This window comes from Sorghum bicolor, chromosome 10 (assembly GCF_000003195.3).
Source record: "Sorghum bicolor cultivar BTx623 chromosome 10, Sorghum_bicolor_NCBIv3, whole genome shotgun sequence".
Lineage (NCBI taxonomy): Eukaryota > Viridiplantae > Streptophyta > Magnoliopsida > Poales > Poaceae > Sorghum > Sorghum bicolor.
In genome coordinates this window covers 2,275,074-2,300,012 of record NC_012879.2, presented here as the reverse complement: position 1 = coordinate 2,300,012, position 24,939 = coordinate 2,275,074, and the positions used below count along the sequence as shown (strand labels likewise).

Here is a 24,939-nt window from a genome sequence, read left to right as displayed (position 1 = left end):
CTACCACCTATAGATCCAAACTCTCCCCAACTCGTTTTCCGGGTTCATAGGATTTAGGGTTGCCAGGGATTAGGACATCTCTGGCTAACCATGCCATGCGCCAGGTGACGGCGCCAAACTTTCTATGGCGAGCAAAAACGTCACATACGTGGATAAAAATAATACTAGATTCTATACAAAAGTTTGTGGCATGACAAAGTTGAATAATTAGGCCGTGTTTAGTTGATGTTCAAAAAAAAATTCAACAAACTGTAGCACTTTCGTTTGTTTGTGGTAATTATTGTACAATCATAGATTAATTAGGCTCAAAAGATTCGTCTCGTAAATTTCGATCAAACTGTGCAATTAGTTTTTAATTTTGTCTATATTTAATACTCCATATATGTGTCTAAAAATTCGATGTGACAGGGAATCTTAAAAAATTTTGGGTTTTTTGGTGGAAGTAAACAAGGCCTTAACCAATTGGTCTTGCAGGGTGTGGTAGCCTGCGACAGCCTTCACTGTGGCATGGCTGGCTTGGCGGCCAATCTCCCTGATTCCCTCCCCCACATCCAAACTCTCTTCACCTCAAAACGCATACTAATTCAATTTGTGCTTACAACCAAATAATATCCAAGCAAAAAGAAGCCGACACTCTCTTCGCCTTGGCCGCGTGGGAAATTTGGAAGTAACGGAATGCACGTTGTTTCCGAAGCGCTTCCTCCACCGTCAATCAGCTCCTGTCCACCATCAAGCATACTGCCGATCAATGGATTGAGGCCGGGGCAAGAAATTTGGGTCGTCTCATCCGGGAGTAATAGGTTACGCATGAAAACGGGGGGCGAGGCCGCAAACCTTGTAAAAACCTTGGGCAGTACCCCACCTCGCGCCTCTGCGCGCCTGTAAAAACAATTGCTTCTACTTAATACAAAATATAGGCATATTTTCCATGTAAAATATTTGGATAGTTTTTTCAAAATTTATTTTTATGAATTATTTTCCATGTAAACTTAGGCATACTAATTCAATTTGTGCTTACACCTGCGCCGAAGAGCTCGGGGAGCAGGCAAGCGAGCGCTCTTCCAACTGCCCAAAACGCCACCTGTATAGCTTACAGTTTTTGGTTTAAGGTTCTGATTGCTTCGGGTATTTGCAGCCGCCAGAGATGCAGTGCCACGGACGATGAGAACATCCGGGAGCCCGATGAGACTGTGTGCCGAGTTGCATTAATACCGATTGATATGTTTAATTTAGTGAAGAACTGCAAAAGCATTGCAACTAATACAATAATTGTGGGGATCCGATAATTAGGTCACTATAGTGCCACTTGTACAAACTATGAAATAGTGACATTGTTCGGAATAGCCTTGTTTAGCTCGCAAAAAATTTTGCAAAATTTTTCAGATTCCCCGTCACATCGAATCTTTAGACACATGCACGGAGTATTAAATATAGACAAAAATAAAAACTAATTGTACAGTTTGGTCGGAATTGGCGAGACGGATCTTTTAAGCCTAGTTAGTCTATGATTGGACAATATTTGTCAAATACAAACGAAAGTGGTACTATTCCTATTTTGCAAAATTTTTTGGAACTAAACAAGGCCTAAAAGTCACAGCTGAAATGAAACTGCAAAGCATAAGAGTGACAGTGATGAGATCATTTATGTTAACTAGTACACTAATTGTTTGCCCTAATGATCCAGTCTAGTTTGGTTGTGCATCACCATCATATTTCCCTTGTTCCTAGTAATTTGTTAACTGCTCTCTAAGCTTTTCTTGTGCATTGTGTTCACTGTTCAACTTGATTTTATTGGGGGATGCAGTATCACTCTCTATTGGAAAGTATTACGAACCTCTATCTATGTCTTTGCGGATGAATGTTCATTTGGATTGCTGTCAATTTTACTCAATCTAAAGCTCTGTATTCAATAGGGGTTGTGTTTAAAACTTTACTTAAGACCACTATTTCAACTCTGCACAGTTTCTATGTTTGTGAATATGGAATAACTTTTCATGTCTGCAGCTGTTTGCAGGAAATGATGCAAGATTAATTCAATGCAATTCTAAAGCAGCACATAACCCCAATTATGACATGCCACTTCAATTCAGGGGTATTTATTTTATATTCTTATCCCTTCTGCATGAATTTCTGCTCCATATCTGCTGATTTTCAATTTGTGATGATTTCGTGTTTTTATATTCTTCCTACAATATTATCGTTCGTTTGTCTTATAAGCCGTATTTTATCTGATCTGTTCACTTGTCTTATAAGCCGTACTTTTTCGAATGGGACCTGCATTTATTGACGAGTTAATGCAAGTGATACCAAATTAGCATTATGTAAAAAAGGGAACATATGAACTCAAGAAAGAAAGTATGACATTTTACTGATTTAATTTTTAATTTAATTGGTTCAACGAGGCACCTTTATAAATTCATCCAAATACATTTGTTTTTAGATTGTGGAATTTTGTAACACCCTAAATTTTGCTTCTTTGAAAATAGAGCTAAAATAATTTATTTTGTATTTTTGTGCTCATGAAAATATAGTAAAATGAAATATTTCCTTAAATTAAAATTCATCATAGGGTTTAGCAACGTTGTTGTGCATACATGCTGGTACATATGTTTTATGTGATGTTCGTTTGTTGCTCCTTTGTGTGTCGAGACTAAGCAAAGTTTTTAAAATTTCGTTTAGTAGAACGATCTTCTTTAGTCAGTACATCTTTATCTTTATCTACAACCAAATTCCTTGTTTTTAACCTCAAATTTTTATTAGAAGCTTCCTAAAATCTTTTCTTTGTCACTCAAAGCACTTCTTTTAGTTCCTCGTCCATCAAGCAATCTCTACAAACTTTTCGGGAATTTTTTCATCTTCTGTTCTCACTTTTCTCTGAGCATGATCTAATTTTTAGATGCTCCAAACAATCTTATCATAAGCTCCAAAAACTTTATTCGGGTTCCCCATGTTCTATAATAACTTTGAGAATTTTTCCCGAATTTTCGGAGCTTTCGAAGTATTTTTCATGGCTTAACTACTAATTCCGGACTTTTCTAAAATTATTTTATCCATGAAAATAATTAATTCCGAAAATAATAAACTTCTTTCTATTTTTTTTCAACGTCAAAGCCCATAATAAATCCCAAAGACCATATATTTACTAATGGGCTTTAATAATTAATTAAGCCTATTAGTAAAGATGAAGATTGCAAATCAATTAGTACCATATCGCTAGTTGACGTGGAGATGGGGAGTTTATCTCCCTATATATGAACCAACCCCTTAGGCAAAACACACCAAACACTACCATATGGGAAGCCTTTAATTTGAGAATTTCTAAGGTAGTAAAATAAAATTATATTTTCTTCTCTACAATGTGATCGCTATCGTCTCGCCTATACACGACATCTACGAACGGTCGGCTGCTCCGATTTTGCTGTAGCTCCAAGAAAGCGTCGCTGCCGGTGAACCTGCTCCTTGTCCATCAACGTGAGCACCAATCACTTTGTATTTCAGTTTGGAAAACGTAAACTCGGTTTAGATTAAAAATACGTTTTCTATAATTACAAGTTTGTCATTGATTTTGTTTAGCTCATAAAATATTCATCTTAACTCCATTTTGACCTATTCAAATTGCGTTGGATTCGTATTAATGAGCTCTACATGTTAGTAACTTTATTTTCTCAGTTTGAAATGTTTTATTTTCGAGACCCTGATTAATTAATTATTATTCTATAGGAAATCTTAGAAAATTCATAACTTCTCTGTTTTAGCTCTGATTTTCGTGAAATCGTAGCGATGCATAGAATCATTTTGTAAACCTTTCATACTGTTTTTATATGGTTGGTGTACTGTTCTAATTATAGCCTTGTTTGCTTCGTGTATGTTGTCTCCAATTGTTTGTGTGTTGATGATCGATTTAGACGGTAAACAATTCGTGGTGAACAAGAGTACTTCAGTGATTAAGATCAGAGCCTTGGACAACTAGTAAGACCAGCAGGATCAACAAGAGCATTTGGATTAAGGCAAGTATAGCATTTGGATTTTATTTCTGTGACCATGATCATGTGACTAGATAATGTTAAGTAATAAACAATAAAAATGACTTTTTAGCAACTTGATGATTTGCCTGTACGTGATCACCCGGGATAATAGTGCAACCATGAGGGCTATAATGGCTCTGACTTTAGCTCAGTATGAAGACATTTTCTAGCTTGTTAGAGGTCACCCGAAAGGGCGCTAGAGGGGCTGAACCGACACGGGTATAATGCGAGCCCATGTCTCTATGTGTATAGGCTGCGCGTCATTGTGCCATTCGGAAGGAGGTATCTATATCTGCTCGCCAAGAAAACCTTGCGGCCATAACATGTTAGACGAACTTTTGAAAGGCTTCATAGTGATCCCTGCCGGCCTTCCTAGGAAGGGGGTTAAGAGACTCGCGACCTTGGGTAAAAGGGTAAATCATGACTCATGGGTAAAGATGTACAACCTCTGCAGAGTGTTAAAAACTAGTATACTAGCCGAGCTCACGGTCAGGAGCGGCCTTGGGGACATCTACACTAAGAGTGATGATTCTTGTGTGTTAAATATAGTCATTGTTTATTGTTTAATGCTCTACATTATTTATGTCACATTGATCATGAGATTGTGGGATCTATACAATCTAGTTGCTATACTTGTGGAGTTCGACATGCACTCACTCTTGCTATTTCCCCATACCTCAGGAGATGTTTTAGGCTTGTGATCAACCAGTTAGTTGGATCCTGTAAAGAGAAGTTAATACCCGAAGTTGGAGTTGTCTATCCGTTGTTTGCTTTTAAAGGTTATCTCTTTTATACTAAGTACGTTATATATTTATGCATTGTCTTTTGATATTACCATTTATTTGTAGCTATATATGAGATTTGACTTCTAAAACTCACATATGGTGCATATCTGGTTTTGTCCTTAAAATCGGGTACTACAAATATGCAAAGAATAGGAATTTCACTTCACTTATTGTTGTCACAAATCGAAGGGAACCTGGTATGGTTTCTTCATATTGGTGCTAAAAATTCTTTAACTTCATCTTGCTTGTGACATCTGGCTGGTTTTTATGTGCCAGATGCTCTACTTATCATTGGGTTACCTGATGGCCCTACTGCACATTTCAAACTATCCAAACTTGTTCTTTGGAAGGACATAAATATCCATTGTTTGGTGTTATATTTCCTGTATTTATCATTGTTGGTTCTATAATTTGTTTTCGGCATTTTGTGGTCATCGCAATGGAACAGTTATGTGTTTGTGAACTTTTGTTGAATTAAAAACCTTTTGTGGATGCTCATGTCTACAATTTATGAAGAACTTGCTGAATGGCTTGAGCAGCTATCTGCCTGAAAACAAAAAGACTGAGCCTCTGATGAAACCTTGAAAAAAGATAATAAAAATATTACTATCTTGTTAGCTTACATTATTAGTAATATTTATCAGACTCCAAATAATAATAAAAAATGCAAATTTAACATTTACATATTTTTGGGTGCGTACAGGTGAACAAGCCTAACCTCAGGGAAAATCAGACAGACCAGTTTGCCCATGAACCTTTACTTTTTTACAGAATTGTGGAAATGGGGATTGAATTTTTCTGCCCTTATCACAAATAAGGTCTTGGTCATCCAATGGATTTTTACACGAATTGTTGTTTATTGTCTCTATTCCCCCTAACAGTCTCTCTGATATTTTAGTTGGAACATCCTATGACGTTTTTTTGTGTCATGATCTGCGAAGCATGATAGTAACACTTGTTAGAGACCACAATAAACTTTTATGCAGTAGATTGCTCTTGTTCCAGACGCCTCTACATGGTATTGTGTCTCCACTCTACTAATGTACCTAGATGTCCTCCCTTGTTTGTCACTATTTTGGATATATAGCCTTGTGTTTTTCAGTTTTCGCTACAAAGGACATGGTATTGCTATGGGAAAAAGAGGATTTTTCCTAATAAGTCCTATAGCTAAACCCCTTCATTTTGAACTCCCAGTTTTATGTTGTGGGAAGGCAATGTGGATATGCACAATGCTATGTTTGATACATAGGCATATTGGCAAAAGAGATAATGCATGATGCATGGTAGATGGCACAGAGATGAACGATATTGAATTATTTATTCAGGTGGTTCAGATAGCACCTCAAATGGTAAAGCATTGAGGCATAACCTCTTTGACATAATTTTACCATAAAGTTTTGAGACAAAGAGGTGCAAGGAAAATGAACAAAAATCAAGCTGCTATCAATTACACTGTCTCTTTTCTGACATGCCATGTCCTTGTTTTAATTTTCCACGCCTTACAGTGTCGTATCGAATTATTGCATGGATGAAGTTGGTTAGTAAATGTTTAATGCCTTCTAGATAGATTTTGATGTAATGATGAAAGTTACCATACCTGGAGAACATGCTGCCGGCCTCTGGATTTTTCTAGCTAGTAGCACATTGTATGCCAAGATTTCTTTGTTATTTTGGTGTGATGATCAGTGTGTTTATTATGCTCTTAAACGGCATTTGGACGTCCAGTTATCTTTTCTACATGTAAAGTTAGTGAAACAGAACCCTTTTTTTTTGTGCAAGGAGGGTACCTGGACATTGTAAAGTAGTATATGGAGCATTTTTTGTTATGTTGGTTTACATTTTTGTCTGCTCTTTTCAATTAAACAGAACATGTGTGACAGTAGCTGAAGTAGAACAGTACAGACTGAAGCAGCTGGTATCAGGATGATACTTTTGCTCTTAACATCAACAGCTGCAATCAAACAGGCATATCATCCTCTTCCAAATACCAAATTGGCATGGATTATTCATTCATTTGATTAAAGCACATAACATAGTCAGAAAAGTAAATGAAGATACTATGACATCATACTGCAATCATCCTTATTTCTTACCAGGAGAAGTTATCGATAGTAACTCCGGTCAACCTCTCTACTCTGAGAACCACAATGTATATGAGGTACAAGGCAACAATCTGTATCCGATTCCCAAAAAAGCAAGAAGCATCTGTGCTGTTCCTATGGCTGCTGCTTGGGATCACGGTACCCAGCATCCACCAGGACCTTCTCCTTCTTGGCGAGCTCAATGTCGTGATCAACCATCATCTCCACGAGCTGCTGGAACCCAACCTTGGGCTTCCATTTGAGCACCTTCCTGGCCTTGGTGGAGTCTCCCTTGAGGCTGTCGACCTCTGCAGGCCGGAAGTACTTCTTGTCAATGACCACATGATCCTTCCAGTTGAGCCCGGCGTAGCCGAAGGCAGCCTGCAAGAACTCCTCGACGGTGTGGGACTCCTCAGTGGCGACGACGTAATCGGCCGGCTGATCCTGCTGCAGCATGAGCCACATTGCCTCGACGTAGTCTCCGGCGAACCCCCAGTCCCTGGCCGCCGAGAGGTTGCCGAGGAACACCTTGGTCTGCAGGCCAAGCTTGATGCGGCCGACGGCGCGCGTGATCTTGCGCGTGACGAAGTTCTCGCCGCGGCGCGGGGACTCGTGGTTGAAGAGCACGCCGTTGCAGGCGAAGATGCCGTAGGCCTCGCGGTAGTTGACGGTGTACCAGTGCGCGGCGACCTTGGAGGCGGCGTAGGGTGAGCGCGGGTGGAACGGCGTGTCCTCGCTCTGCGGCGGCGGCGTGGAGCCGAACATCTCCGAGGAGCCCGCCTGGTAGTAGCGGATGGGCTTGCGCGAGAGGCGGACGGCCTCGAGGAGGCTGAGCGCCCCCGTGGCGGTGACGTCGGCGGTGTAGTCGGGGACCTCGAAGGAGACGGCGACGTGCGACTGCGCGGCGAGGTTGTAGACCTCGTCGGGGGAGACGGCGTCGAGCACGCGGCGGAGGGAGGAGGAGTCGGTGAGGTCGGCGTAGTGGAGCTGCATCAGGGGACGCGGCGACGACGGCACCGCGTGCGGGTCGTGGTAGATGTGGTCCAGCCGCTGCGTGTTGAAGTTGGAGGAGCGGCGGATGAGGCCGTGCACCTCGTACCCCTTGGACAGGAGCAGCTCCGTCAGGTAGCTACCGTCCTGGCCCGTGATGCCCGTGATCAGCGCCACCTTCTGCGCCGGTGCGAGGGGACGTGGCACCGGGGTGGTCTCGCCGTCGCCGGCGGCAGTGGCAGTGGCGGCCGCGCCATTGGAATGAGCCATTTGGGAAGGGAAGCGAGGAGGTCTGATCTGGGAAGCAAATTTGGTGGGAAGAAAGCAGGGGCCTGCAGGGAGTATTTGTACATTGTAGTCCCGCCTGCAGAGCCGGAGCACCGGGGGTGTGGTCCAGTGCCAGTCAAGTGTGCGTGTATACTTGCCAAATGAGCAAAGCAAAACATTGTTTTTTTTTCCTTTTCTGGACATTGTGAAAAATAATATGGATGGCTGTGCATTGCACATCTCCACACACACACACACATCCTTTGGATCCATGATTGTATGCTGATCGATCAAGTTATTAACAAAATTAAAACCGCACTAGTGTGCAAAGATTTTTTGAATTGAGGATATGTTTCGAGAACAGGAATTTCATAGGAATCGTGAATCATTTTACAGGAATTAGCTTATTTTCAAAGGAAAAAAAACAGAAACATGAAAAAAAAAATCCCATATTTCAAACGGTTCCTAACTGTTGTGCTAAGAGAATCTCAACATCTCCTGTAAATTTCTTTTAAAGACTACCTTATATGGGTTGTCACCTTTATAGGTATAGGAGATGGGATAACGGACATGTTTTGCAGCACTCTATTCATCTTCTAAAATATTGTACTACCTTTATTTGCTTGGCTGAAAAGTCATAGCTGAAATATACCGTAATATTTACGGAGTAATAATTAATGAGCATAATTTTCACCATATGTATCGCCACCTTTCGGGGGGTGATTGCATCGTACCCATGTTCACCGTCGAGTTATTAATGTTAGGAAAAGAACTAGAAAAGTCAATTTTTTGTAGTCTAGCCGATCCCCATATAGTCATTTCACCATTCTTATAAATGTGCGTGTCAAAGTTGCACTAACATCGGTTTAAAGAATGATTGTATCACTATCTCTGGTACGGAGTACAAAGTAACGAGCGGCAGATATGTGTGTGGACGTGTGGTTTATGTAAAGGATTAGGTCCTGTTTGAAACATTAGATTTTTTTTCGAAAAGAGAATAATATTTTTTTTTCTGATCAAGCGTTGTTTCTATGTAATTAAACTTATGAAATTTTATAATTTTATGGAATTCCTGTATTCCAGACGGACGCTCCTCATGTTATACTTCATCGTATAAGAGAACCACTGTAGATTTGGAGAGGTATACAGGTGAGGGTCGCTTGGTTCACGTATAGTGCACTGAATAACAGTGAAATGTCAAATCAGCTCGCGTAAGATAACGATAGTCAAATACTCCTAGATAGCTTTGCTTGAGATGGTAAAAGTAAAGGCCGGCTGGCTCATCGAACATCTCCATCTTCAACGATCTGATTTTTTACTGGGATACTTCAGATACGTTTGATACTACCAAGCAAACATATACAACCTTCTCGTCACTCCCATCACGATTCACGAAGCAAGACGGCAGATGCGTGGCAATGGCATGCGACTAAAGGATCTGCTAGTTCCTTCTGTTATGTTAATACATATTACATCGAATGTTTAAACATATGTATAGACTATATGAAGTATTGAATAGAGATTATTTATGAAAACAAATCTTTTAAACTTAATTAATTTATGATTACATACTAGTTAGTAAATAAAACGAAAATATTTGTTAGACTTTAATAGGTCCAATCAAACGCCCCCCAAATGCATGGCAGGCACCAACGCAGCAGCTAGCGACGACAGGAGCAGCACAAGCAGGGCACGACGACTCGTCGCGCTGCGGCCCGCCGGAGCAGCGACTTGCGCCGAAGTCGTCCGACTGAGCAAGAGGCAAGAGGCATGCACGAGCACGGTTGACCGGCGGCCTCGAGCACCGGACACTTGGCTTCCGTTCATGATGATCCCCATGCATTGACCTCTGGTGCCCAACAAGTTGGTTCCACTTTTCGTCTCTGCCACGCATTCCATCTCAACCCCTATGGATTCCTCAAAACCGAGGCACGGATCCACTCCACGGATTGCAGAGAATGCGAACTCCAAAATGAGCCGGTCAGATCTGCCGACAGACAGTTAGGCCTTGTTTACTTCCACCCAAAATTTAAAAAAATTTCAAGATTTTCCATCACATCGAATCTGTAGACACATACATAGAGTATTAAATATAAACGAAAATAAAAACTAATTGCACAGTTTGGTCGAAATTTACTATACGAACTTTTGAACCTAGTTAGTCCATGATTGGACAATAATTACCACAAACAAACAAAGTGCTACAGTGTCGTGAAAAAAATTAGGGAAGGAACTAAACAAGGCCTTAAACAATACCAGGAGTATGATGCAGAGCACAGGATCCAGAACGCCGGTTGCAGAAACCAGCACAGGACGGATGAACCGCAGGCGACCAAGGACAGATGCGTTGCCCAGGCACGTGCCATGTCAAAGGTTCAATCAAGTTCAAAGCCAAGCACCACCCTCTCAGCTTTTATTCTACTGCCGTGCCGTCATTCTCCAGGCACGCACGTCCTAGGAGACGGATCCGGCAGAAACGTAGTCTCGGAAAAGAAACACGTATCCACGCTTGTTCTATTCGGCGAAGGAACCGTGCTTTTCTCCCGTAATAATAATTAATAACACATGAATATAAACAGTACCATAAGTCAAATTTGAGCGAAACGACACTGCAGGTCAGACGACCATTATGGTTCAGTTCAGACGACCATCATGGTTCAGAGACACTTCACAAACTCATCATATTTGAAGTTTTTTCCTGACCTGACGGATCTCCACAGTTTGCATCCCTGACAGCTCCAACTGTCGGTGCCAGCTGCAAAAAAGAAGGCAAAGAAAAACACTAGTTAAGCAACGTTTTGAGTAATAATAATAGAAAAAAAAACAGGTCGATGATGAAGAGCACATATGGCTTCACCGTGGTAAGCACGTACGGTACAATCGTTCGAGCGCGATGTAAGCATGAGAGTACAGTTCCACGTTTCAAATGGAATCCGTCAGTGCCATTTTCCAAGATGTAAAGTGGCAGCAATGCGTGAGCTGAAAGATACCAATTTCTCTAAAATTGTTACCTGGGATGCGTATGCCTGGCATCTTTCCTTCCCCCCAAGCGACTACATGCCTTTCTGTGCTAGATTTGAGATTTCCATGCATACGTGCCACAATTTTTTTTAGGGACCTCTATCGGGAAAAAAAAAAGGATCATGTAGACTCACAATTGCTTTGATCTTTAGCCATCTTGTAGTAGATTCGGATTTCTTCCTTTAGTCTACGAATGACACCCAATCAGCTGCTACTGTCTACTTCAGATCTCTGGACCAGCTTTCTGTAATTCTTCGGCCTTGTTTACTTCGACCCAAAAATCTAAAATTTTTCAAGATTCTCCGTCACATCAAATCTTTAGACGCATGCATAAAGTATTAAATATAGACAAAAATAAAAACTAATTACACAGTTTGGTCGGAATTAACGAGACGAATCTTTTAAGCCTAGTTAGTCTATAGTTAGACAATAATTACCACAAACAAACGAAAGTGCTACAGTATCGCGAAATTTTTTCCTTCGCGAACTAAACAAGGCCTTAGAGGCTTGATTGCATCTCGATGGTCCTTTCGTTCTTAACAGATACTAAGACAATTGTTTCATCTCATGCCAACTTTTTATATCAGCTTTCCTGCTTTGTCTTTGCACTGTATAAGATCTTGGTGACAACGACACCTTTGGGACTACTTGCTTCATGCTTGACCGGATCCTTTTTTAACTACTTTAAGCTTTGTTCTTTTCATGCCTTATGTGTCACGCCATGAAAATTGCAGTAACCCTTTGGGCCGTGTTTAGTTGGTGTAGGAAAAAATTTTGCGACACTGTAGCACTTTCGTTTGTTTGTGGTAATTATTGTCCAACCATGGACTAACTAAGCTCAAAAGATTCGTCTCGTAAATTTTGACTAAACTGTGCAATTAGTTTTTATTTTTATCTATATTTAATACTTCATGCATACGTCTAAAGATTCAATATGACGGGAAACCTTGAAAAATTTTGGTTTTTTGGGTGGAAGTAAACTTGATGCTTAAGCTCCTTTTAACCACTTCGCTTGATTCTTGAATTGGCTTCAGTAAGGGCCTGTTTAGATCCCAAATCTTTACATCTCAAAACTTTTGGCTGTAAACTTTACATTCAAATAGGTGTTTAGATGCTTCTTGGTCTGCAAGACACATAACACGGGTCTCTAAGCAAGTTTACACAGTTTTGGGGCTCTAAGGTCCCAAATTCCAAATCTTTACAGCCAAGTTTTACAAGCCCCTGTTTAGATCCATTCTTCCAAAAAGTTCTCATTTCTCTAAACAGGCCCTAACCCTTTGGGTTTTTGGTTTCCGACACAGTGCAGTCTGTGTTGGGCACACTTATTGGACAGCCATTCAGAACCTTCCGCACTTTATTCATCAAAAGACAACAGCTCTGTAAACGCTTTCTTTTGCCTGCAACAAAATGTTCAGATGAGTAGGCCTAGTTCATACTGTTTATATGTGCATAAGTTATAGCATCAGGTAAAAACATCTGGTATGCTCTAAAAGTTAAAAGAGACACGGAATTACAAGTGTTTATTAAACCTGAGTTTATTAGAAATGTGTTTTTTTTTTCGATTTGAGTGAATCACTGGAGAAATATATATCCAGCGTGACAGCAAGAAAAGAGAACAGGGGTAGTGTGAAGAAAGAGACAGCAGATATCTAGCTAACACTCTTCAAGGATGTGAAGGAGTGCAGGATTAAAACGAGTTCCTAGATATCTTGTTATATATATATATATATATATATATATATATATATATATATATATATATATATATATATATATATATATATATATGTGTGTGTGTGTGTGTGTGTGTGTGTGTGTGTGTGTGTCTGTGTGTGTGTGTGCTCTCTTGATGCAGTGCAAGGAAATTTCATTGAAGAAGCTAATATGTTAAAAGAATTACCATGTGAGTTCAGTTACTTGTACTTGTAATAAGAACCTCATCCTCTTTAGATGTGTATTCAGCTGGTTGATTGAAACAAACCCTTAGCAACCATTGCAAGATCACGATGGCAAATGTTGTGTTCAGTGTTCATAACGCCTGTCAAAAACAAGTAGGAGCATGCAGAAGATTGGATCACAACAGTGCTCATAAGCTTTCTCAATTCTCTCCTAGCTCATTGAAATGTTCCCTGAGGAAAGTTGAAACTGAAAAGAATTTCGGAGTGAATAAAATTAAGAGGAAAAAGGCAAGCCGCTTATCCTCATGGTCACCTGAATAACCATAGCAGTACAACCACAGCAGATCGAATCAATTAAAGCACAATGTGCCTTAGGAACTCAAGGACTACTAATTTCCAAAAGAAGCTCAGCTGGAGATACATTTGTAATATCCAGATCATTTTTGTTAGATCCGATGAGAAAGTGATATTTTATCATTAAATCATACTGATGCTACTCTATTACAAAATGGCTCGGAGAAAGAGAGAGAAACTGTACCCAAACCATAAAAGAAAATTATGACTGAAACGCAGCAAGATAACTAGGCAGGTACAAATTAAACATTTGCTAGTTAACATATAACAGAGGAATGCGCATCAGCCAAAACTGTCTTGCGTCAATGGTCAGATATCATGATCCAGTGGACAGAAAAAAGACTAGCTTTCGAATCCCTCATTGAAATTACCCCACATCGCAAATGAAGAAAGGACATGACCAGCTTCTAAACAGCATCAGGGATGTGATATGACCTGCTTCAATTGACAAAAGAGACGTCTCTGTAAACCTCTTCAAGTGCTGATATACTTTGGAGTGCTTCGACAAGCAGGTAAGCAGTGAGTTCTGAACTTCACTGGATTAAACTCCGAAGAGAACTGCACATTTAGTTGTACCAATTAGAACATTACTGGTACTACATATTAGCTAAAATTTTAAGAAAACAAAATGATAGCCTGAGGATGCATAACTCTATATCATGCCTACTACAAAGAACAACCTACACTCACTACTACTGATAACCTCCAACTAAGTCAGATCAGAAATCTGCATGGAGCTGAACAATTATCCAAGCATACAAATCATTTAGTTGAAACCAAAGATGTATCACTTTCTCTTGCACTTTTTCTTATCTAGTGGCTGTACTAGACACTCTGTTGGCTGAACAACTAAACTAAATGTGCTTAGCACAGTTTCAAATAACAAAAATAGTTCAATATATATGTAGCGGTGCCATAATCATATCATGTTTTGTCCTCTGACTCTTGAGCCATTTGCTGTTCTTTTTTTCTTAAAAATCATAATGGTTTCCTTTTGCCATATCAGAGCTAAATTTAAGTTGCTTGCTTTTAAAAAAAATATTGCCAAAAGTTGTTCCCAGTCTAATTTTGCCACATGACATACACAGTAGTTTAATATGCATTAGAAGAGCTTGGAATTGATGTCAGATAATCTACAAAGACAGAATACCAAAAAACTTAACCATGGGGGGACATGTTCCCTTGGCTTTGTCTTGACTCTTGAGAGAGGAGGGTATCAAACCCTTTAGGGAGGTGCTCAATGAGCTTCAAGCATCAGGGTTCAAGTCCAGGAACTTGAAAGCAGATAGCATCACAACAATTTATAAGCTAATGATGGTGCTTGGCCAAAGCCTCATAGTTTTTGCATGACATGATTTCAATCAGTAGAAGCAAACCTGCTGTGCTCTGGATGAATGATGACCAAGTTCCCAGAATACGATAGGCTATTTTACATAAATGATATCCTCCTCATCTGGGTCATCTGCATCCCAGTCACCATCTTCTTCTTCTGATATATATGAACCTTCTACATCTTCCTCTCCATCTTTTCCTTCTTGTTGCTCCCTTTCCTCCTTTAGTTTGTCAAGTATAGCAAGGATCTATAAAGACAGAAATATTCAGTCAGTATTTTTCCAGTATATAGAAATACTAAAAAAAATTGTTGTGTCAATACACCTCCTAGAGCTCATCAAATTGTTTATGTTGAGATATAATTGTACATGCCTTATGGTTCTTATATCCCCATAAAGCATAAAGCTGATTCTAATTTTCACCAAAAACTGCACTGCACATACCCTTTGCGCTTCAAAGTTAAAAAAAATGCAAAACACTATCCGTGCCTCACAATTTGCAGGGGAACAACAAATCCAATAATGGATGATTGGATGAAGGATAGTCATTTATTTATGCACGTTTTTTTTTTTGTGTGTGTAGGTGTGTGGACTGTGGTGGTTGATTAGCATATGCTGTGCCGAGCAGATCAATCACGACATTGTTGGGACACACAAATTCACAGTACTGAACAATACTGTATCAAGGGCATATATCGAGTTCAATGTAAACAAAAACAACTATTGTCGGTCTGTGATTAACGGAGTTCACATCATGCAAAAACAAGTGAATTCGAATCCTGCAGAAACAGATAAACTTGTATCCTACCCTGCTTCCACGCTCCATAGACTCATCCTCGATGAACCTTATCTCCGGCGTGAGGCGCAGCTTCATCCGCTTGCCTATCTGGCTCCTGACGTACTTGGTCTTGGCCTTGAGCCCCTCGATGGCCACCTTCTTCCCCCTCTCGTCCCCAAACACGGACACGTACACCTTGCACACCTGCGCACACCGGAATTCAGCACCACCTGCGCAAACCCGACCACCATTTGGGCACTCACGCGTGAGCGGCGGGTGGCCTGACCTGGAGGTCGTTGGAGAGCTCGACGTCGGCGATGGTAGTGAGCGACGAGAGGTAGCGGTCGGCGCCGAGCGCGGCCTCGGGGAGCACGGCGCGCTGCAGGACGGGGTCGCGGGTGAGCATGTCAGCGAGCTCCCGCTGGATCTGCTTCGCCACCATCCGCACCCGCCGCTCCTTCGCCATGCACCGCACCACGCGCAGAGACGACGGCGGCGGCCGCAGCGACGACGGAGGAAGCCGCAAGAGGGAAAGGGCACGCGGCGGGGGCCGCGGAGCCAGAGGGCGGCACGGGAACATCACGCCGGAAGGCGGATGCTTCGATCGATCGGTGGAGAGCGCGGGTGGGAGTGGGACGGAGCGGGAGCGGCGCCGGCGAAGGGGATAGTGTTGCCGGGTCCAGTTGAGCAAATATCTTTGTAGTTTTACTGCATTTATTATTATTTATTTAATTCAAAAAAAATAAAGAAACACTGAATTTATCTATTCTTTTCTGCAAAAAGTTCACCAATTCGAATTCCTACTATCTGGTTCCCAAAGTTATGTGATGCAGCATCTGCATAAGCCGTTGTGAGAAAAAAATCCATTAGTACAAACATTTACTAAGCATTTTCCGAAATTGCCATTCTTTTTTCAACATTATTTGCACAAATTAAGCTCTCACACAACTTTGTACAATAGGGGGGGAATCAAATATCACCCGTGGACTAGATATGGAAACACAAAGAAGCCATTACAAGCACAGAATACAAGCCCATAACTACCAGCCCATTCTCGAAATCTAAGCCCAAAGGGCAACAACCCTCATGAGGCCGTGCTCTTCCAAGGCAAAAGAAGGGCAACGAATACCTAAGGAAGTGTGGTAATTCGATAATCTATGATTCAAAAAAAAAATCGATAATCTAAGATTTGGTTTGAATACGTAGTGTTTTGGCTTACCCTGTCAAAGATCAAAAGCACAATAATCTAGATTGGAAGCTTCAGTTTTGTTGATACCACTACTTTGAGTTTTTGCGAGAAATTTCCAAATATGTCTAATTACCCTCTATGAGTATTGTTGACCTTTCGTGGTTAACCATCAAGATATGCATGAAAAATTTCAAATAAATTAAATATAATTCAATATATATTTACATATTAACAATATGTATCATGCAGTCTAACTTTGTAGCAACACTACCTCATTCAAGAGACATCATGACAACGATGTGTGTATACTCATTAAACCATTAGCAATAGTCGGCATGCGACTTCTTAGAGTCTTGAACTAACGTTTACGACTTAGGCGACACCATCTGGATGGATGTGATCGCTTTCTTATTTGCCATTATCGTTGTAGATTTTGCACATCCACCGAGAACACATGAATAAGTCCGAATACAATTTAGACAGGGCTTCGATACATACTTTAAATGTTTCATAAAATCATGTTTAGTATGGTGACTAGATAAAAAACATAGAGCATGATTTTAGTATTCTCTATGCACTTTCTAATATAAAGTAGATTTTAGTGCTTTAAATGCATATTTATTCTAAAAAATATTTATATAAGGTTGACCTCCTAAACCGTGGCGAAAGGTTGATTTACATCTCTCGTTCTTAATGTGACGCCACATAGGACGGTTGATGTTGCACCACATAAGCTAAAACAACCTTCAAAATCAAAATTGTTTAGAGAGTTAAATCATATGTTCCAATAGTTGGGAAGCTTAAAAAACTATTTTTCTGATTGAGAAAAGTGAAACGAACTTACCCAAAAATTAAGGGAGGCTAGATGGACTTTCTTCAAAAGAAAAATCAAGCATTTATATCTTCGACTATCAATTTCAAAGGAAAAAATATAGATTCATGGTATAGGATTTATGTTTTTAGATTTACATGAAAATTACTTTGATGTTATACAATTCATATGTTGTAAAGCTATAAGGATTTTTGGGAGTGGATAGTCAGTCAAAGATAGTAATGTTTGACTTAGAACAACCCTAGAAGGCTAGACATATGAAAGAGAACTGAGGGAGCACTATACAATATTTATATAAACATTATTCATACATGATATTATATGAAAAAAGTTGTGGTTTTTTTTAAAAAAAATATGCTGCACTAGGCAGTGGATAAATCGGGGCAATTTTTCACATCCTTAGATAGTACATCTTGAAAAATATATAGCTTTTTATATATTCACATATCAAGATTATTTTTTTAATAACTATATTTAACGGTGAAATCTACAACAAAATTTTTATTTGAATCCATCTTGGTACCAAAATAATCAATATAATATTCATATATGTATAAATATAGATTTGAACATTTTATCAAACGGTTTTGGTATCAAAACCACCTCATCAAATGAAAAAAAAAGTCATAAACTATAACATTGTATTTTTTCACTACAACTTTCATATAAATTTTATCTTCATTCAAGTTCTTATGTAAAATTTATGGTACGGTTCAATCGGCGGCAATAGTATAACTTTGTAATTTTTCAATTTATACAGACAGATATTTAAATAAAAAAACGAATTAGAAAATATAAAAATTCGACGTTCCCATTACCAGCTCAAAATACAAGCCCATAACTGGCAGCCCATTCTCACAGTCAAAGCGCATCCTTCGTGAGGACGTGATCTTCTAAGGCCCAGCAGGTGTCTGTTCCCTTTCCCCACGTCCCCGAGTCGAGCGAGTCGCGGCGCCGCCACCAACGCGCCACGTTGCTCAGAGCGCTCTCGCTCCCGCCTTGCTATCCCTTAACCCTAGCCGCCGCCGCCGCCGCCGCCTAAACCCTCGCCGCGCGAACCGCAGCAACCTCCCGCCGGCGATGGCGAAGGAGAAGAAGCGGAAGCAGCCTCCCGCCGACGCGGCGCCGCCCCCGGGCGACGATGGCGAGGGGAGGAGCGGGCGGAAGGGCAAGAAGGCCAGGAAGGAGAAGGCGGAGGCGATACTGCCGTCGCAGATCAAGAACAAGGACAAGCGCCGCGAGGTGCATGCCAAGCTCAAGCGAGAGAAGAAGGCCCAGAAGCGCGCGCTTGCCCGTGAACGCGGCCAGGCCGCCCGCCGCGCCGAAGAGCTCGGGGAGCAGGTAAGCGAGCGCTCTTCGAACTGCACGCGCCACCTGTAGAGCTTGTAGTTTTTGGTTTGGTTTGGTTCTGATTGCTTTGGGTGTTTGCAGCCGCCGGAGAGGCAGGTGCCGCGGACGATCGAGAATACCAGGGAGCCCGATGAGACTGTGTGCCGGCCCGACGACCAGGAGGTCCGTATATCATTCTTGATGATACCATGCTTGCATAACATCATAAGTCTGTAACTACCGGTGATATGTTTAATTTAGTGCAGAACTGCAGAAGCATTGCAACTAATATAGTACTTGTGCGAATCTGATGTTTAGGTTACTAACACCACATGTAACCTATGAATGTCAAATTAATAGTGACAATGTTCATCAGAATTAAAAGTGACAGCTGAAATGAAGTTGCAAATTATAGGAGTGACAATGAGATCATTTATGTTATATAGTTTGCTTGTCCTAATGAATCCAATCCAATTTGGTTGTGCATCATCTTATGTACCTGACTGCACTTTCATCTTTCTCTTGTTAACTTGTTAGCTGCTCTTAAAGCTTTTCTTGTGCATTGTGTTCGCTGTTCCACTTGATTCTCTTGGGGAATGCAGTAACACTCTCTCTTGGAAACTTAGGAACCTCTATTAGTCTATTTTGTCTTTGTGGATGAATGCTCATTTGGATTGCTGTGTCAATTTTACTCAATTTGAAGTTCTGTATTCAAAATTTGGGGTTGCGCTCGGTGATTTACTAAGACCAGTATTTCCTCTCAGCACAGTTTCTAGATTTGTGAACTATGGAATAACTTTTCATGTCTGCAGCTGTTTGCAGGAAATGATGCGGATGAATTCAATGCAGTTCTAAAGCAGCACATAACCCCGAAAATATTGATTACAACATGCCGCTTCAATTCAGGGGTATTTATTTCCTATTCTTATCCCTTCTCCCTGAATTTCCGCTCCATATCTTATTCTGCTGATTTTCAATTTGTGACGATTTTGTGTTTTTATAATCTTCCTACAAAATTGCATGATTTAACAATACACTTTCTGCTGTGTATATCCAGAGGGGACCTGCATTTATTGACGAGTTAATGCAAGTGATACCGAATTCCCATTATGTAAAAAGGGGAACGTACGAACTCAAGAAAGTATGCCGTTGTGCTGATTTTTTTTTTAAAAAATAATTGTTTCAACGAGGCACCTTTATAAATTCATTTGTTTTCAGATTGTGGACTATGCAAAAAATAGGGATTTCACCTCACTTATTGTTGTCCACACAAATCGAAGGGAACCTGGTATGGATTCATCATATTGGTGCTAAAAGTTCTTGAACTTCATCTTGATTGTGACATCATGTTGGTTTTTATGTGCCAGATGCTCTACTTATCATTGGGTTACCTGATGGCCCTACTGCACATTTCAAACTATCCAAACTTGTTCTTCGGAAGGACATAAAGGTACTATATCTGTTGTTTGGTACTATGTTTCCTATATTTATTATTGTTGGGTCTATAATTTTTTTCTGCATTTTGTGGTCATCGCAATGTAACTTTTATGTTTTGTAAACTTTTGTTGAGTCAAAATTTTTTGTTGATGCTCATTCTACAATTTATGAAGAACTTACTGAATGGCTTGAGCAGCTGATCCATTTTCTGCCTGAAAACAAAAAGGCTGAGCCCGTGATGAAACCTTGAAAAAAGATAAATTGTTACTATGTTGTTAGTTTCCATTATTAGTAATATTTATTAGACTCCAAATAATAAAACTGCAGATTTTACATTTGCATATTTTTGGGCGCATACAGGTGTATAAGCCTGATCTCAGGGAATCAGATCAGACCAGTTTTCCCATTAACCTTTAGTTTTTTGCAGAATTGTGGAAATGGGGATTCAATTTTTCCTGCCTTTATCACAAATAAGGCCAAAGTAATGCTAGTTGGTATCATTGGACTTTAAGAATTGTTGTTTATTGTCTATATTCCCCCAAACAGTTTCTCTGATATTAGTTGAAACATCCTATGATGTTTTATTGTGTCATGATCTGCTGAGCATTATAGTAACACTTGTTAGAGACCACAATACAATTGTATGCAGTAGACTGCTCTTGTTTCAGATGCCTCTACATGGTATTGTGTCTCCACTCTACAGAAGTACCTAGATGTCCTCCCTCGTTTGTCACTATTTTGGGTAGTCTTGTAATTTTTCAGTTGTTTGCTACAAAGGACATGGTACTGCTATGGGAAAGAGAGGATTGTTCCCAATAAGCCCTAGCTAAACCCCTTCATGTTTGAACTCCTAGTTTTATGTTAATGTAATGAAGGCAATGTGGATCTCCACAATGCTATGTTAGGCATATTAGCAAAAGAGATCATGCATGGTGCATGGCAGATGCCACAAAGATGAACGGTATCGAATTATTTCTTCAGGTAGTTCATATAGCACCTCAAATGGTAAAGCATTGAGGCATAACCTCTAGACATAATTTCAACATCAACTTTTGAGACAAAAAGGTGCAAGGAAAATGAACAAAAATCAATCTGCTATCAATTACACTATCCTACTTGTCTCTAGGTTGTCCCTAGTTTGCCTTAGCCATATGAGTTTTGTGCCCAAAAACCAAACATGCATATGGCTATGTTCGGTGTCATATGGCATGTCTGCTATAGGTTGGTCCATGTCTCTTTCTGACATGCCATGTCCTAGTTTTAATTTTCCACGCTTTACAGTGTTGTATCGAATTATTGCATGGATGAAGTTGGTTAGTAACTGTTAATGCCTTCGAGATTGATGTAAAGATGAAAGTTACCTTACCTGGAGGACATGCTGCCTTTGGGTTTTTCTAGCTAGTAGAACATTGTATGCCAAGATCTGTTTGTTATTTTACTGTGATCAGTGTGCTTATTATGCTCTTAAACAGCGTTTGGTCGTCCAATTTATCTTTTCTATATGTTAAGTTAGTGAAGCAGAACCCTTTTTTGTGCACAGAGTGTACCTGGACATTGTAATGTATGGAGCATTTTTTGTTATGTTGGTTTACATTTTTGTCTGCTCTTTATATCACAGAACCATGGCAACCCTACAAGTCATAAGCCAGAGCTAGTATTGAACAATTTCACTACACGCCTTGGTCATCGTGTTGGAAGGTGATCAGAAACTTATACCTCTTTTTTTAATGAAAGGCTGGTCTGCTGCCTCTTTCCAGTAGTTTGCTGTTTGGATTTTTTTTTTCCTTACATGTCTTTCTTGCCTCTTTCATTCTTCAGGATGATACAATCTCTCTTCCCTCAAGACCCCAATTTCCGTGGGCGCCGTGTTGTGACCTTCCATAATCAGCGAGACTACATATTTTTCCGTCATCACAGGTGCGCATGTCAAAATGCAATTAGGATTAAGCGTTGTGTGGAGAGTTATGTTTTGTGAAAAAAAAATCTGGCAACTGTTGTACGCAGGGTGCCTTTGTGTATAGTTAGTTATCTGTTGTCTACCTTTATGAATAATTTTATGATGAATACTAATTTGCTATCGCCTAAGCTTATAGGCAAAGTTCATTTTTGCGGAATGACTTGTTGTTAGTGCCTGGTAATTATACAGCTAACATTTTAACTTTTGTCATGGACTCTTGATACTAGGTACATCTTCGATACAAAAGAAAAGAAGGTTGCTTCAAAGGACAAGAAAGCTAAGACATCTGAAAGCAAAAGCGAATCTGAGAAGCAAGTGATTTGTCGCCTTCAGGTATGGCAACTTCTACTCCACCAACAGTTTTACTGTTAGCATTTTTCATTTATGATTCAGAAATCAAGCGGCCTTAAATTGTCAACTGGTTTAATTGTTGATGGTGCACAATCAGTTTGTGCTTCATTTCTTTAGAAAAATATGTTGCCCCAGCAGTATCCACGATGCATCACCCTGAATACATCAACATGGGGTTGAGCATGTTTCCAGGCTAGCCGTTCCTTTCTCCAAGGCCTATTAATAGCCACTGTTTGTTAGTATGATATATATCTGTTTTTACGATATCACTATCCTGCCAGTTAGATGTTAGCGAACTCCATCTCTAATCCTCAGCAGCAGCTAAAGCCTAAAAGGAAGAGTTCACTAGATCTGCTGCTACTCTCTCTCTCTCTCTCTCTCTCTCTCTCTGCATTATTGCCACCCCACCCCCATTATCTGTAGTGGTAAAGCCTCAAACTGTTTTGTGATGGCACAGGAATGTGGGCCTCGCTTTGTTCTAAAGCTGCTCACCTTGCAACATGGGACCTTCGACACGAAAAGCGGGGAGTACGAGTGGGTTCACAAGGTACTACTGTTTCGCCCGCTGATTTATTATTTACCATGTCACGTCCACCCCTACAACTCCATGTGATGTTTTCCTGACATGTGCGCTTGATTTTGTGCAAATCGATCACAGCCGGATATGGATACGAGCAGGAGGAGATTCTTCTTGTGATGGAGATCTTGGCTGGAGGAGACCTGGTGTCCAAGCCCAACCTGGTGAAAATGCGCCGATCGTTTTTTTAAAAAAAGAAATTGCTGTAGAGAGGATGCTTTGCACGTAGAATTGACAGTCGATGCACTTAGAGGATGCTGTTGAAGAAATTTTGTGGATCCATCCAATGAGCAAGTAATACAAACTTCTGTTTCGCGTCGAAAATTTCTGTGGTGAAAATGTTGGCAAAGGCACGTCTCGTTTGTTCTGATCTCTTGTTTCGGCTGGATGAGAATCATTGTCACGCAAGGTCACCGTAGGTGGATTGCATTACATTACATTACGTGACACGTAATTGTTTCGCACCCTCCAATCACCATCTAACGACTTAGGCCTTGTTTAGTTTTAAAATTTTTGGCAAAATGAGCACTGTAGCAATTTCGTTTGTATTTGACAAATATTGTCCAATCATAGGCTAACTAGGCTCAAAAGATTCGTCTCGTCAATTCCGACCGCAATTAGTTTTTATTTTTATCTATATTTAATACTCTATGCATACGTCTAAAGATTCGATGTGACGGAGAATCTGAAAAAATTTGCAAAATTTTTGGGAACTAAACAAGGCCTTATCATCGCCTGCCCCTTCCAAGTCCCAACCCCATGTTGGTTGGTGTTGCTGCCCGTGATCGAATTCCCTTTCCTACCCGAGGCTACGAACGTCTCCATGAATGGATCTGAGCTGTTGAACTGGGATGCGTTTTAATCCGAGAAAACGAAACAAATCGCAATGCAGCAGCAGCAGCAGATGGAGGGCACACACGACACATGGATGGGGGTCCATCCCAAGCACACGCACAGAGGCTCCCAGTCCCAGGCCAGGCCAGGCCAGGCAGGCGATGGGCACACGTACGTCCGTGCAGGGCGGGTCGTACGACAGCGCGTGAGGTCTGCCACCCCACGGCCACCACCCTTGCGCGCAAACTGGCTGGCCGGCGGTGGCCCGTGGCCACGCGAAGCCGCCGGGCCGCGTCAGTTATTGCCTCCTGTTGCTGTTGCTGTTGCTGGGGTGGTCCGGCCCCCGCACGCACTCGGCCACTCGGGCGTCCCGCGGCCACGAGCGGCCGCACATGGGCTGCTGGCCGGCCCGCCCCCGGCCCCGGCCCCCACGGCGCCATGCCATGTTACCTGGCCTGCCTGGAATTCAATTCACCTGCAGGCAGGCTGCTGGAACGGACGGACGAGGACGACCGTCCTCTGCTGCTGCTCCAATGCAATGCAATGCAATGGTGTGATAGCATCTGCATCGACGGTTTTGATCGGATGGATCTATCTGGCTATCTCTATCTTATGATGATGATGATGATGATGATGATGATTGATGATTCAACCCGGGCGGGCGGCGCCTGGGTTCAGATCGAAGTGACGCCCTGCTACCAGCAGATTATGGCAGCTAACCCACCCAGCGGATAATGCAGTTTGAGCTGAGCAAACACCGCGCGCCGGCCTCGATGGACCTGCACGGCCGGGTTGCCATGCACAGTAATTTTGGTTGCATGGTCTAACCTGGGCTACCCTACTGCAGTACTGCTACTGCGCGTACGTACCTCAACGGGACTGCTACGTACGTAGTACGGGTGT

The 24,939-nt window shown here is 41.1% G+C and overlaps 3 protein-coding genes across 5 annotated transcripts; 1 reads left to right on the top strand and 2 right to left on the bottom strand.

Annotated features, from left to right (window-relative positions):
- LOC8069086 (GDP-mannose 4,6 dehydratase 1) lies at positions 6,779 to 8,211 on the bottom strand. The gene has a single exon (XM_002436391.2). The coding sequence runs from the start codon at positions 8,149 to 8,151 to the stop codon at positions 7,027 to 7,029; it is 1,125 nt and encodes a 374-aa protein (XP_002436436.1). The 5' UTR covers positions 8,152 to 8,211; the 3' UTR covers positions 6,779 to 7,026.
- Positions 13,447 to 16,225, bottom strand: LOC8068416 (probable ribosome-binding factor A, chloroplastic). Of its 3 annotated transcripts, XR_002448083.1 has the most exons (5): positions 15,817 to 16,225; positions 15,561 to 15,734; positions 14,855 to 15,001; positions 13,835 to 13,979; positions 13,447 to 13,784 (listed from the first exon to the last, which is right to left on the bottom strand). XR_002448083.1 is itself a non-coding variant. In XM_002436390.2 (4 exons), the coding sequence occupies exons 1-4, from the start codon at positions 16,108 to 16,110 to the stop codon at positions 13,896 to 13,898; spliced, it is 699 nt and encodes a 232-aa protein (XP_002436435.2). In that variant the 5' UTR covers positions 16,111 to 16,225; the 3' UTR covers positions 13,447 to 13,895. The 3 variants fall into 3 exon arrangements, 2 of the variants coding, with proteins under 2 accessions (XP_002436435.2, XP_021304257.1); XM_002436390.2 differs by having other exon boundaries at positions 13,447 to 13,979; XM_021448582.1 differs by having other exon boundaries at positions 13,447 to 13,979; positions 14,798 to 15,001; positions 15,817 to 16,224.
- Positions 18,447 to 23,569, top strand: LOC8068415 (ribosome production factor 1). Its single transcript, XM_002437740.2, has 11 exons — positions 18,447 to 18,892; positions 18,983 to 19,063; positions 19,693 to 19,788; positions 19,938 to 20,021; positions 20,099 to 20,168; positions 20,248 to 20,330; positions 21,936 to 22,015; positions 22,136 to 22,234; positions 22,502 to 22,607; positions 23,083 to 23,172; positions 23,284 to 23,569. The coding sequence occupies exons 1-11, from the start codon at positions 18,632 to 18,634 to the stop codon at positions 23,320 to 23,322; spliced, it is 1,089 nt and encodes a 362-aa protein (XP_002437785.1). The 5' UTR covers positions 18,447 to 18,631; the 3' UTR covers positions 23,323 to 23,569.